Source organism: Polistes canadensis, unplaced genomic scaffold, assembly GCF_001313835.1.
Source record: "Polistes canadensis isolate GaletaPanama2010 unplaced genomic scaffold, ASM131383v1 scaffold_0, whole genome shotgun sequence".
Taxonomy (NCBI): domain Eukaryota; kingdom Metazoa; phylum Arthropoda; class Insecta; order Hymenoptera; family Vespidae; genus Polistes; species Polistes canadensis.
In genome coordinates, this window is record NW_014569547.1 from 517,202 (window position 1) to 531,948 (window position 14,747).

At 38.2% G+C, this 14,747-nt stretch overlaps 1 protein-coding gene across 3 annotated transcripts in view; it reads right to left on the minus strand.

Moving 5' to 3' along the window:
* Positions 1-386: 386 nt before the first annotated feature.
* LOC106789119 (discoidin domain-containing receptor 2-like) overlaps positions 387-14,747 on the minus strand; it is an 82,491-nt gene continuing 68,130 nt past the window's right edge. For all 3 annotated transcript variants that reach the window (XM_014753087.1, XM_014753263.1, XM_014753172.1), the window contains 6 exons: positions 11,625-11,856; positions 5,222-5,677; positions 2,204-2,411; positions 1,540-2,091; positions 1,148-1,245; positions 387-784 (listed from right to left, as the gene is read on the minus strand). In XM_014753087.1, coding sequence (XP_014608573.1) covers positions 617-784; positions 1,148-1,245; positions 1,540-2,091; positions 2,204-2,411; positions 5,222-5,677; positions 11,625-11,856 — 1,714 coding nt within the window. In that variant the 3' untranslated portion in view covers positions 387-616. The remainder of the gene's footprint in view (positions 785-1,147; positions 1,246-1,539; positions 2,092-2,203; positions 2,412-5,221; positions 5,678-11,624; positions 11,857-14,747) is intronic.

Consider the following 14,747-nt stretch of genomic DNA (forward strand, 5'->3'; position numbering starts at 1 on the left):
TAGTGCGTCAATGGCAGTGCACGTCGAAGGAGAACGAACTTAAATCCGATTATTTTTGTAAGAACTATTTTTAATCTCGAACGCATACGATTTTTGTAAATATTGTTTAATCATGGTCGTCTCTTCCTGCGAATACGCAGTTCAGAGATTTCAACGTATTGCTTGATCTTCATTGCTTTTTCCTACTTCCATCTTACTATTAACCAGTTAGATTTGCTCCATTTCAACTAGATTTTATGTTATTTATAAACTAATAACATAAGACGAGAAAAAATAATAACGATCTAGATATCGATAACGATAAATAATCACTGATTGGTCACCTATATAAATATATTAATATATAATATTAAATATATACAATTATTTTTTGTTTTTTTTTTCTGTTGTATTTAATACATGCAAACATTGTTCGAATAAGTTGAAATAGAGCAAGAACCATAATGTCGTGTAATAATTAATCAAATTGTGCAATTAACGTACCTCGGTGACCTTCGACACGTTTTGCGTATATCCCCGAAGAATGCGCGCGCGTGTACACTTCGTGTTAATGTAATATTTATGTATGTATGCAGGTATGCGTGTGAGATGAACATGTGCCACGACGAACGTTCTCTTACGCGTATCTATGAAGAGAATGTTCCCTGCGTTTGCTTCCTCTGCGTTCGCGTTCGCATACTGGTTCTGGACTCGGTGGATTAGAATACGTAAGATTATTCGAACCGCGAGGTGGTGGAGCACTCATCGGTGGCGGGGGAGGTGGGAAAAAGCTCTGTAAACAAGCCTAAGAGAACACAACACGGCGACTTATTAGAATTCATCACAAGAAAATTTTGATTTCGATAAAATATCAATAAGTATGAAAATAATAATCACATTTTCGAAAAAAATAATATAATTGTAAGAGACCGTTCCCCTCGTTTAGAAAAGTTGAAACAATTGATTAATGATAGATATCGAATCCTTCGGATTATATCTGACGATGAAAAAATATTCGGATGAATTAATATAAAATATATTAATAAGTATTATAAGAAAATTTCATTGACCAATATTATTTTGGTAAACTGTCCAGTACTTTAAAAACGATTTTATCTAACAATGTCGACTATTGTAAATCTAAAATTCGAAAAGACCGGGTGCTTACCTTCGCACTGCCTCTAGATGACGACTTGGAAAATACGCTATCTTGATCGCTGCTCACGCTAGGCACAGGCATTGGTACCGCGTAATCGTAGGTGGCATCTGCACGATATAGACCACACGAATCTACTTTAGTGACTCGAAAAAGAGTATCACGAACATGGCAAATTAATCGTTGCTTTGCTACGACTACTACTATTAAAATGTGAACAGAATAAAGTTGAAAATTACTTTAAGATTAAAATCGAAGTGGGTAATGGAAAAAAAAAAAAAAGAAAAAAGAAGTAAAATGTTAAGTCACTGGCCATGTTAATAAATAAAATATAAAATTTCGTTTTTTGAAACGCATGTAACATATTTTTCTTTCCAACAAGAGAATACAAGTTTTTAACTTACCAGATTGTTCAACGCTATCGTGAAGATCTTTGTTGTCTATAACGACAGTGCTGTATCCGTAATAAGCAGCATGAGGAGGTTCACGATATTTGTTCTCGTGAAATGGTTCCTGGTACTCGTCCAATCTAACATCCCCCAATAACCGATCATTGAGATCACGTGGAAGGGTTGTTAATTTGGTTCCCGCGTACCGGTCATCCAATTCTTCAACTCTGTACGTCATTAAAGAAGGATCCTTTTCCGTGGTACCATACGCCGATTCAGGTGATAAATGTTGATGATTGCTTGAAGGAATAGCACTTTTGGCACCCAACGGACTGGCAAAGTTTTTTCTCTGTCTATGACGCGAGACTATGAGAAAAATGGCCACAGCTAAAAGTAATATGACGGCTGCTAAAACACCTATGATCACGGCCATGTACGTAGGTTCGTCTTGCTTAGCAACGGGAAATTCGGCTTGCAAGGGATTGTCTCGCGCAGAATTTCTATCACGACTTCGCGGTGCTTCTGTTGTAGGCGGAACTTCGGGAGTAAAATTACCATGCGCGATATCTGTAACATTTGCCAATTGGACGACCAACATTTTTTTAGTTATGCGCGAGATTTTAAATCTTTACAAATTCACATTTTAAAGAAAGAATAATAATAACAAATGAATGTTTACCAGAATCAAAAGTTATTTCGCTGATCATTATCCATTTGGCAGCGAAACTAAACTTCAATTTGACGAATTTACCAATTCGATGATGAAGTTTGATCGTGATGTTTCTAGATTGTTCGAAAATTTTATCTTCCATGTATGAATAGACGATTGGATCTCCAGTGTAATACTTGCCACCCACGCTGAACATGATGCTAACTTCGGAGAACACCTAACGGGAAAAAGAACAAAACGTTGGTGAATCCTTTTTATTCGTATGTAATCCGCCTATGTAGGGTAGGGGAATGGGGATTAGGAGATGTCGGAAGGACGTTAACAGTCCTGTCGCGTTAACGCAGTCAATCTCGACTCTAGTTAAATCAGCAAATATCGCTTATTAACGCTATTACGAGCGCTTAAAGCGCACTCGATTATGGATATAATCAAAGGCTATTATCGTTATCACCATCGAGGAAGAGAGAGAGCGAATGAGTGAATGAGCGAGAGAGCGAGAGGGTAAGAGAAGTAGATGGAGAAGGAGAGAACGGATAACGACCTTAACGCTGATGCATCAGGATCGAAGATGCGAATACGCGCGGAATGCTAATTTGGATCTCTTGGTAGTTGAAGGAGATCGTGAAGAGGAGGAACCGACAGATAAACGAAGAGAGATAGCACGAGAACTAGGGCTGGTACGTGGTACACGAAAGCGAAGATTACAAAACCCAGATTATCAAACTCCGTCTAAGATGAGCTTCGTGGATTTTCGTCTCCAACTAAGAGAAATGGAAACACCATCTTGAGCAAGAAAGAAAGAGGAAGATAGAAGACTACTGACGGCGCTTTGAAGTGCCAGTGTCTTTCAGGAGACGTGTCCTATCCGTGCAAGTGGGCACTCGCTTGTTAATAGAAGGAGTTGTTCAAAAGTGGAATGGGTTGAGAAGGTTGCCAACTACTCTTCTCTCTCTCTCTCTCTCTCTCATTTTCTCTTACTCAGTTCATCTATCTGTCTCTCTCTTTCCTCTAGGCTTTCCTATACATCTAAGTACTGCCGATTTGCCAGACTGCCGGTATTGTATTCGAATACGTGGCGTATCTGTACTCTCCGGGTCGTTGCTTGCTACCATTGTGTATACGAAAAGGAAAGAGAGACAGAGAGAGAGAAAGATAGAGAAGCTCTCGCGACGGTACCTTGCTCCCTTCGAACCTACTCTTCCACCCTTCTTAAATCCGCGTTACCGAGAGTTCCTACTGCCTACCCAACCTACTTGCTGCTATCCTTCTCTTTCTCCTTTCTTCCACTCACCATGCTTGTTCCCTCTCTCTCTCTCGCTTGGTCGCGGCTATACAATCGGCTCCCGAGCCGGGTAATGAGGCGCTCTATTCAAATAAATCTTGATACCGGTAGAAGAGTGTTTCGCGGCCCATTATATAGAGAGATCCCAGTGCGAGTTGGAAAATTTTCGCGGAAGGGCCAACAACCAACGTCGAGGAGAATCCCTACGCGTTAATGCCGACAAGCAAAAGAAGCTTTCTCCTAACTATGGTTCCTTTCTTTCTCTCTCTCTCTTTCCCCCATACCATCTCATTCCATCTAGCAAAGCCAGAGGCTAACCGTTGTTGCGCCTCGTTAACCATCCTACAACCTCGACCTTGACTCCAACGTGAAAACTGGATTCTATGCCGTACATACCCACCCTCGTCTTTTCCGGGCACGGATTAAAGCTTTGCTCTGGATATATCCTTCCTTCGTATGGGTTTTCAACCCGAGTCTATATTTATGGTTTCTGTCTCTTCTTTTTTTCTCTCTCTCTCTCATTCTTTCCTTCTACAGTTTTTTCCTTTCCTCGAACTATCATTCCAGCATAAGCTCATCCTCCACCTCTTCCTCCTCCTCCTTCTCCTATTCATATTTTTCTCTCTTTTTTTTCTTCCTCTATTCTTTCCTCACCCCTAGCCCGTATTCCTTTGGTCGCCATTTTGGTGCAAACGAAAAGTCGCCCGAGGGTCTTCCAATTTCCTCTTCGTCACGCGCATATTATATACTTCTCTACGTCTCTGCAGATATTTCTGAGTTCTCTGTTATCCGGAAAGCTTCGTCGTACGAATTTTTCGATATTTCCAAGACTTCCGAGGATTGTTCGAAGCAACGACGACGACGACGACAACGACGACGACGACGAGGTTGGAACTTCGTCTCTAACGACAAAGTTTTGTGAAAGTCACGGAAATAATAGGTTCTGTGTGTACGCCATAGTAAGATGGACACAACTAGTGTCTTTAATAAGTTAGTAACCAGTGTGAGAATGCACGCGAGTGTTCATTGTTGAACGAGAAAAGAAATACCTTGTGCTCTTGACAAAGAGGATTCGCAAAAAAATAATAGAAAAAAAATTACGACTACGTGGAGTTACATTATTCGTTCTTGGATAAGCATAAAGTACCAAGAGAATGGGGTGGGGGATGGGTGGGAGTAATGAACAGCAAGTTGGTTGGAGAAGGGCAAGCAAAGTGCATCAATGATCGTCACTATACGCTTAGGAATTCTTCGCTACATATATATGTATGTATATGTGTGTGTATTCATGAGTCGCGTGTATGTTATGCGCGATGTTATCGATCGAAAAGAAAGTTAGCGGGGCAGACATGCGAGAACTTGGAAAGAACGATGAAGTCATCGTGTATATTATCGCGGTTAGTAAAATTTAATACATAGAAAACCGCTTTCCTGGTATTTCACGGTTGCGTACGTGACATCATTACACGATTTTGTTCGTAACTTTTCTTTATAATATTTTCCTAATTATATAACTTTAGAAAACGCGTAATCCGATTATTAGTTTAACGATAAAGTTCCTTTAACGTACTAATTAATGTTAACAAACAACTCGTCGTTACTCCTATAGTTACTAGTTTATAATATATATATACATATTTTTGTACCCCGTTAAGAAAGTTAACGATTTAACAAGATTTTTAAGTTTTTCTTACGTAGAAGAAAAGAAAAAACAAAAAAAAAAAAGAACAATCTTCCAAACTCACCTGTACTTCTTTGGTGAACTGATTGTTGCAATAAATGTGAACGGCTGAGAATTCCCTGACGTGGTCGAATTCGAATTTAATTTCAAGCGGATGACCGGAACGAGTGTCATTCCTCCAACCGACCCAGCCTTGACCACGATCGTAATCGTAGTAGCTCATCTTGAAATTATCCGGGCCGATCTTGCCGTCGGTTAGTTGACCCAAACCTCGTAGGAGCTGACCGTCCCAGTAACCATCGTAAGTAGCATCAAAGAATTCCCAGTTGCTGCGCTTGTCTCCTTGTGGCATTGAATATGAAACGATACCATCGTTCCAAGGACAACCGTACAACTCGACTCTCATGCAAACCGTACGACGATGATAACTGTAAGGAAGAAATCGTACTTTGCTCGCCCACATTGGCGGGTCTAACTCGTGTTTCGATTCTAGATAGGTGTTCGTGTTGCCTTTTATCACCTGAAATGAAAAAAAAGATAATCCATCATTCAACACAATACGTAATTTAAAATACATTTCCAATTGAAACAAATATCATGAAATATAATTCATTTGTTGTCAATAACGTTTCATATTATCTTTTTAATACGATGTGACATATTAGACACCATTAATTTTATCCAACACCAACGTTGTTTTAACTAATCACATTGGTTCGATACAAGGAAAGATCGAGTTACCATGTTGTGACAAGGGAATTAAGCAAAAAGATCAGACATATATCTTATATAAAAGAGAGTACTCACAGATCACTGCGGCATTACAAAAGCATCTCTGAGAGTTATGTCGTTTATTTCATTTTGAGGATAACGCATCGTTAAAAGAGACAAGACCCGTTCGTAATATTCTTTGAGTGTTCGCGACTCGGCCTCCTACCCCCTCGCCTCGCTGTCTTTCTCGCAGAAAATAAAAAAGGAGATATAGGATGAAGGGCGAGGGTAGGAGGAGGGGGTGGAGAGGGTTGAGCGGTGAAAGCTGGAGGAGATTTGTCCAGTTGGCGGGGAGTTGGTTCGAAACAAGGCTCTTTCTATTCGACCATTCGACCGCGAGGAGCAAGGAACGACGAAAAGATTCGCTAAGAGAGAGAGAGAGAGAGAGAGAGAGAGAGAGAGAGAAGGGAAAAAGAAAGATAAAGATAGCGACGAAAAGAGAGGGTTAGGGCGAGTAGGGAATATCGAGAATTTCTCGAAGAGAGCGAGAGACGACCCTTCGAAACAAAGGCTCTCTTATTTCCCACTTAGGGAAGACTCGTCGACTAGGTTCCTCGGTTCTCGCGTAATACCTACAACCTTCTCACGTATGGTTAATTACGTGAGCGTACTGCACATTACGAGGAGAGAGTATACAATCACGTGAACGAGTGTCCTCTTCCCTCGTTTTCTTTTTCTCTCACTTTTTTTCTTTCATTTTTTTCTCCTTCTTCTTCTTCTTTTTTCTTTTTTTTTACCTTCTTTTCACCTACTCCTAGTAGGTATACATCTTTCTGTCTATTCCTATCTCTCTCTCTCTGTTTCTCTCTTTCTTTTTCTTTATTCTCTTTTTCCCTTTAGTTCGTATTTTCTCATTCTCTTTCCCTTTCTCTTTAGCAGTGTTAACGACCCTATTATCGTCGTTCGCGAGACATCGGTATTTCTACCATTTCCTCTCTCTCCTTTTAACATTGCCATTCGTATTCGTACACGTAACACATTTCGATAAGATTCCAATCGAGAGGCGTTTCGTACGTTTACTACAAAGCATTATCGTTATTCCTTTTTGCCAAGATCTTCTTCTTCTTCTTCTTCATCTTATTTTATTTTATTATATTTTATTTTTGTCCACTCGGTTCAATGTTTAATTTAACACGGTCATTATTAATAATTAGATAATAACAGGAATGCAAAATCTTGACATGCCGAAAGTTAATAGAAACGATGTATTCTTAGTATTTCATTAAAAAAAAATGCGAATACACGAGATATAAAAAAATAATTGAATAATTTATATTTCGAACATTAAAAAAGAAGGACTATTATTATTCTTTTTTGTTGTTGTCTTCCCCCACCCCTCCCCCTCCGCCTCCATCTAACTTTATATGAATATCCACGTAAGGTGTTTTATGTTCACGAGACTGGTTCGTAGCAAATTCCGAACAAGTCGACGACAGGAGCTACCTGCCGTCTGCTACCTGTATACCCATCGATGCGTCGTCTTAAACGCGTCGAAAACATTAACATAAAATGGGCGTTGGTCTTGAGCCACGCCTACCTCTTTGTCGCATCGGCACCACTCTCTTTTTCTTCGGAATTTGTCTACCGAAAATCTTGTCAGTGATGTAGACGAGAAAAATAGACAAATAAAATGTTTCAGATGAGAAAGAACAAGAAGAAGAAGAAGAAGTAAAGAAGAAGATGATGAAGATGAAGAAGAGGAAGAAGAAGAAGAAGAAGAAGAAGAAATGTTGAGAAATGGGAGGAGAGAAAAAGAAGAGGAAGAAATAATTTAAGAAGCGATATCAAGAGAAAAGTCTTTTACTCTGAATCCGTTTGCGGCTTCCCTCTTTTCATCTCTTTCTTTCTTTCTTTCGTTCTTCTGGCTCTCACAGCAACTCCTTATAGCGTGGGAGGGAAGATAAATATCGAGATTATTTATTTTTCCTGGCGACCGCGCGAACGTACCGACGACTCGTAAATGCCGTCGTATTTTTGCTCTTTCTCTCTCTTTCTTTCTATCTCTCTCTCTTTCCATTTGCTAGGTCCACCATCACCCTCTCCAAATTCACGGTTGATATTTACGAAATTATCTTCCGGGAGAGGGTGAAAAAAAAGAAAGAGGGATATGAGAGAGGGAACAGGAAAAAAAAAGAAAGGAAGAAAGAAAGGAAAAGAAAAGAAAAAAAAGAAAAGAAGAATGGTACAGGGACAAGTGAAACATCTCGATTGGTATCTTATCGAGATATCCCACAGGTACGAAGTAATGGCTCGAAAAGAATAAAACAAACTAAAATGTATCTTTTTCCTCTCTCTCTCTCTTCGAGTAAACGAGTAGTACTTTCCTTATTTTAAAGAATTCACTATAGATAATCGTCTGATTTCAATTACGATATAAACAAGACGAGAAAGTAAAAATGTTTAAACAACGCTGTTGGAATATGAAAATTATCGAATTAATTGAAATTATATTCCGTGTAATTAATTCTCACAAATTAGAACAAACTTAATTAAAAAAACTTACGTTCAATTGATTCTCTTTTTTCTTTCTTTTTCCTTCAATACTTTTGTTTAAGTCAACGTAAATCGAATTTACAGAAGTTTTAATAGTAAACTGTATTCGTTTCTTACACGGTCTACCGATCGATATATATATATCCGTGGGTTGACACGAATGCACTCAAGCTGAATGAAAGTTTCTTTTTTCTTCTTTTCCGACCGTATAAAAGTTCTTGACTCGTGTCAGAAAATAATTACCGAATTGGTGTCTCGGACGCCTACGCGGGGGACCGCCAGGAATGAAGTCGTTTTCTGTATGTTTTTACTTTGACTTTAGCTCGGATATAGGTATATCTAAATGTGTGCAAGCAAAGAGAGAGAAAGAGAGAGAGAGAAAGAGAGAGATATACCATTGCCTCGTAGATTTTTCTTAATTTCCTTTAATAGTCCGTGAACACGACTCGCTGACAGCCGTACCGGTTATATTCAACGAAGGTTGGCCGTCCTCGAAAGAACGCTCGACGATCGTACGTACGATAAGGACGAAGAACGTCGTTCCGTAATTAAGCGACGAGAAACACGCACACACACTGGGAAGGATGTTTCTCTCAGCGGGAGAGGAGAACGTACCGCGGGGACGCGAATTTCTGCGGATTTATACTCGCACTTTCTCTCTATTTTTCTCTCCTTTTTCTCTCCCTTTCGTATCAACCTCTTGGGTGGGCCCAACCTTCTCTTATCCTTTCGAACTGGTGGTGTCCTTCGAGTGGACTCCACCAGGTCGTATCGACCCATGATAGAAACCGTGGGCCCCCTCCCCTGTACCCCCTAACTTTTGACTCTAAAACATTTTACTTTTTATATCATATTTAATGTAAAATCAAAAGTAATTATTGTAAGCTGTTATAGGAGTACGTATTTTCTATTATTTTCGAATATCTTTCCTTTGTATTCGAACGTAATCATCATATGTGTACGCTTTAGTGATAAAATAAATTATATTATTATATTCTGCAAAAGGGTTAAATAGAAAATGTAATTGGATTCGCGTTAATTGTTATTCAATAGAATTCATTTGTACAATGAAGTAATGTAATACGAATATCGGGTCTCAAAAAGTTAACGATTCGTATCAACGAACGCGTGTAGAATAATTATTTCGAGGAATATCGTTTCAATGAAATAAGTGTCTTGTTACACATGTCGGATGAAAATTATTCGTTATTATTTTAAGCTTTTCATTTTCCTGCTCAATATAATTATTATCGGATGATTTAAAAAAAAAAAAAAAAAAAGAAAAATCAGAAGAAAAAGTAAAATATTGTGTTTAAATGAATCGACGACGACGACGATGACGATGAAAGACCTTAACCGAGTTTATGAATAAATAATAAAAGGAAAGAGAGAAAAACAAGAGGAAAGAAGGGAAAAGGAAAGGAAGAGTAAAAAAGAAAGTCATAGAAACAAGGAAATCCATATCGAAGTATAAAGGGCATCTCTGGAGAGCCGTGATCCCTTTAGAATTTCGCAGTTCGTGAGATTCGTGGAGTACTTCGGTATGGCCTCGCCTATTCAGACAGGTACGTTCTATATAGGTGAGTTGAATATCGTCTGACCCGTGTGCACGCGACGACCTTCCCTTCCCTCGTTTTATTGATCCACCCTCCTATACAAATAAGCTCGAGGCAGCCTTCTTTCGTACTAACTCCCGAGGAAAACCTCTTCAACGATCGGACGCTTTACGTTCTTATTTTTTTCCTTTTTTTTTTCTTTCTTTCTTTCGTTACGTATTTCAAAGATATCTTGTCGTGAATTTTGCGCATGCTCTAAAATACAATTCTTAACAATTTTCATCAAAATCTTATTATAAAGTAAAGTATCCATTTAAGAAAATCAAATTATTTTCTATTATATATTATTATTATTATTATTAATTCTAAAAAAATATTCGCGTTCATATTACATTCAAGTGTTACATCAGAAACATATAAATTAATTTAATCAATGTAAATGAAGAACGTATATATTTTGTTCGTACAAATATAGAGACCCCCTCAAACCCCTAATCCAAAGTGAATATGTAGATTAAGTTGCAGTGAGAATTGCAGAACAATCAAATTCATTTACAAGCTCGAGTAGAGAGCAAGTTCGGCTAAACCGTAGTCCACTACATTTCTACGAGATTGAAGCGTTGTCCAACCAAAAGCTGATAAGATCTCTCCACCTATATATGTATTCATGATACATTGCGGATTTCCCACGAGTAAATCGATATACGAAACTGTAACTACCTTTGCTATTTCTACACATAATATAATAAAAAAGTCATTATTTCTATATAGGTAGAAAAATACTAAATATGATATCACGAGAAAATGTTTTCAATATATTTGTCAAAGTAGTTGAAACATTAATAAAACTGTTCATAAGAAAGTCAAAGTTATTGTGTAGGTATTGTCTACTTAATTAAGGAGTTAGTAGATTCCCGTATACGAATCTATTCTAGTAAAATGTTTTGAAAGAGAAAGAAAGAGAGAAAGGGATAGAGATAAAGAGAGGAAGAACGTAGATCTCTGGAAAATAGCGTATTACATTGAAGATTTACGTCTTGTTAATGTCACGCTTTAGTTGCTGCTCGTGGTCGGCCTTTAGACTCGTGGACAACGCTACAAATCATTCTCAATAATCCTCGTACACGTATGTAAGCACATAAGCACGCACGCACGCATGCACGCACGCATGCACGCACGGCCATTTTATGCACATTGCCCTCGACTAAATTTAACCTCTATCGTATTCCCTCTCGCATTTAATGTGACTCTATTCGGATAAATTACTATAACTTCGGCGATCGATTTGAATTATTCGTTCGTCATAAAAGCCTGTGGTCATTTATTCGAAGTACGGCTACTGGGGGCGGCTGGTGGTCTCTAAGGGTCAACGATGATAGTTCAAGTGCTACTAGGATGTAAAGAAGATGGGACCGGATGAATATATTTGAAATATTCAATAAAATTATCCTTTGAATAAATATTTTATCATATGAACCTTGATGAGATAGAATACTATCGCACTTTTCATTTTTTCTTTTTCTTTTTTTAAGTGTAACATTCAAAGTACAATATTTTACATGGAAAATATGAAAAAGCTCGTAACTCTTTTATTATCCGTTAATCAAATAATAAAATGATGTGATAATACGTATATATATAACTCACCTCCTCGCCACGAACATCCCTGTAGCGAACCCATTTGCCAAGTTTGGGTCTCCAATATTCCAGAAGATATGCTTCCGAATATTCCACGCCCTGTCCATTTCCGAATCGACCTTGAGTGCCAGTTCCCGTGATCATATGCACCGTGTGTAAATCGATTTCCAACCACTCTCGTGGTTCCGTTGTGATCTGTTGCTTCGGGCACCAAGCACCTCCGTGACTTTCTTGCCTAAGCCTGGGGAAAAAGGACAAAATAAGGTCAATATTTTCTTTTAAAATAAAGAAGAAGAAGAAGAATAAGAAGAATAAGAAGCTAAACCTCTTATTTCGTCGTTTCCTCTGTATTCTTTTCGTTTGCTGCTCGATTTAAAATGTTTATACGATCGATTGACCTAAGACAATGTATCATCCGTTGCTCTGATGTACGATAAATCACTGATATAAAACAACAACAACAAGAGTAAAAAAAACAAAAAAAAATGAGAAGAAAATAAAAAAAAAAGGTTAAATAAAAGGATTGCGAACGGAAGCGATGTGTGCATCATCGAGAAAAGGAAGTCGCATAAATACGTGATCGTCTTCCTGGCCGACGGATAACCGTCACCTTGCTGGATGAGGTGGAGTTGATACGGGGGAGTGAAATTATAATTTATCGATCGTGCCAAGCCACCGGATGACATGAATTAAAGATGAGGTGGCACCATCGCGAGAACGACGACTACAACGACGTCGACTACGACGAGGACGACGAGGACGAGGATAGTGAAGCCACTTCGAGCTGGCTAATAATTGTATTCGCACATACCTTTAGCGACACTCAGACACTCAGAGAAGCGTGCTCTTTACCGAAGAATCCTTCGAACGATTCGAGTACCTTTGGAATTAATCCTTTGACAAATGATTGGAATGTTCTTTGTAATGTTAACAGTGAATAATCAGGGAATATTTTATTATCGGGGGTTTTACACGTATAGAAGAATTTTCTTTTACACCGTTAAACAAAACAAATTCTCATTTATTATTAATTTAATTTAATATATAATATATATTATATATCGAGATAAATATATTTTTTGTATTCAATTTACAATTAGTCGGATTAATAGAATTATAGAAAATTTAATTCAATGAAAAAAGATTAAAAAGAACGGGTAACACGGAGTGTATTACTGGTAAATTATTTTGCGACAAAGATATCAACCATAATCCTTTATCTTTCTTAAACTCTTTTAAACTCTCCCCTCTCTTTATAAAGTATAAGAACTTTGAGTTTTGCTTTGACTAAAAGGGCAGTAAAAGCGAGTACACGGAACGAACTCGCGGAGTTGTTGTGTTCTTCTAAAAGGAAGGAAGGAAGGAAGGAAGGAAGGAAGGAAGGAAGGAAGGAAGGAAGGAAGGAAGGAAGGAAGGAAGGAAGGAAGGAAGTAAGGAAAGAAGAAAATAACAAGAAGAAAAAAGGGTAGAGGAAGTGAAGGAAAACGGTGAAACGAAAGGGATGGTGGATAGAACAAACAAAAAAAGAGGTAACTAGAGAGAGAAAGAGAGAAAGAGAGAAAAGTAAAAGTGAAGGGGTGGGAAGGAGGATGGATGGAGAGTGAAAGAGAGATAGATAATATGCACCACCGTGAAGGACCATAACTCATAGCCCATTAAGAGAGCTCGAACTGTCTGGCTGCCACTTTGATACAGTCCAGGGCATCAAAGACATTCCGCGTACGCGGCACCCGCTCCACGATAAATCTCAGAACGGACGATTACGCTGCGAGTAGACTCTGCCTGGAGCTGCCACGTTGGCGAAATCGGTGCGAGAAGCTTTTGAGAGAACTAAAGGAAAGGAAAGAGAGAGAAAGAGAGAGAGAGAGGGAAGAAGAAGGAGAAGAGTGGAGTGAGTTACTCGATTATCGGGAGAAACTGTTTGTCGAAAGCACGAACGTGCCAGAAGTCGAGCATACGCTGGGATATATAATGGACGTCGAAATCCAACGTGTTTCTCCACCAGTCGCGAAAACTTCGAATCCGTCTGACGAAGGAGAAGAGGAAGAAGAAGACAAGGGGCATGAAACAGAGTGAGAGAGAGAGAGAGAGAGAGAGAGAGAGAGAGAGAGAGAGAACTTTGGAAGACAGAAGGTACGTTTCTAGTTGAAAGGATTTATATATAACGTAGAGTATATTCTTGATTTCATTTATTTGAATATAAAACGTTTCAAACGTTCTATAGAATAACTTTTCATTATTTTATTTATATCTGTCTTATTCGTAGATTTTTTTGTCGATAATCTCGATAAAATATTTCTATCACGAATTCGTAGTTATGTGTTTGATATTAAAAAATATTAGATGGTAGAATGATATGTGACAATATGAATAATCCGTTCTCGTTAACACGTTAAATTAACATCATGTAACTTTAATGAAGACATCTTTCCTTATCACGAATATCATTAACGTTATGGACACTCGTTTAGGGTTAAAAGTGATGGGAAAAATGTTAGGAAAACGTTGAATTGGCGAAACGGCGTGCCGATTTAGAGATAGTATTAAAGTGTGTACAAACAATGTTTAAATATAGGTATTTTAGGGTAAATGGAAGGCGTACAGGTAAATAGGGTATTCACCGGGAAGCCCGTGGCATCGTAGAAACCTTATAAGGGCTCGTAGAAGGAGGTCTAGACGGGTCTACTAGGAAAAGACTGCGTAGGAGTGAACGATATCGGTATTGCATTCACGGGGCTTTCTTCGTGTCGCCAATACGAACGAGTGCCAGAAAGAAAAAAAAAACGTCTTGTCCTTCTTTTTTTTTCTCTCTAGATCTACCGCATAACCTATTAATGCGCTTTCAAGCTTTTCCGAATAAAAATCAAAGAGCTCTTCTTGCTTAACGATTGGATTTAAAGTGTTGCTCGTTTGTTGAGAACTAATGTTCATGGGATGTGATTAAAAATGTATTTAAGAAGAAGATTAAACAATTCAATGTGTACACTGTTATAATGTATATTATTTGCAAAAAAAAAAATTGTTAAAAATAGAAAGAAAAAATATTTAAATAACGAATAACATTTACCACGAATTAAGTTTCGAATGCAAGTAACTCTGACAATAAAAAAAAAACAGTCAAACAAATGGTCG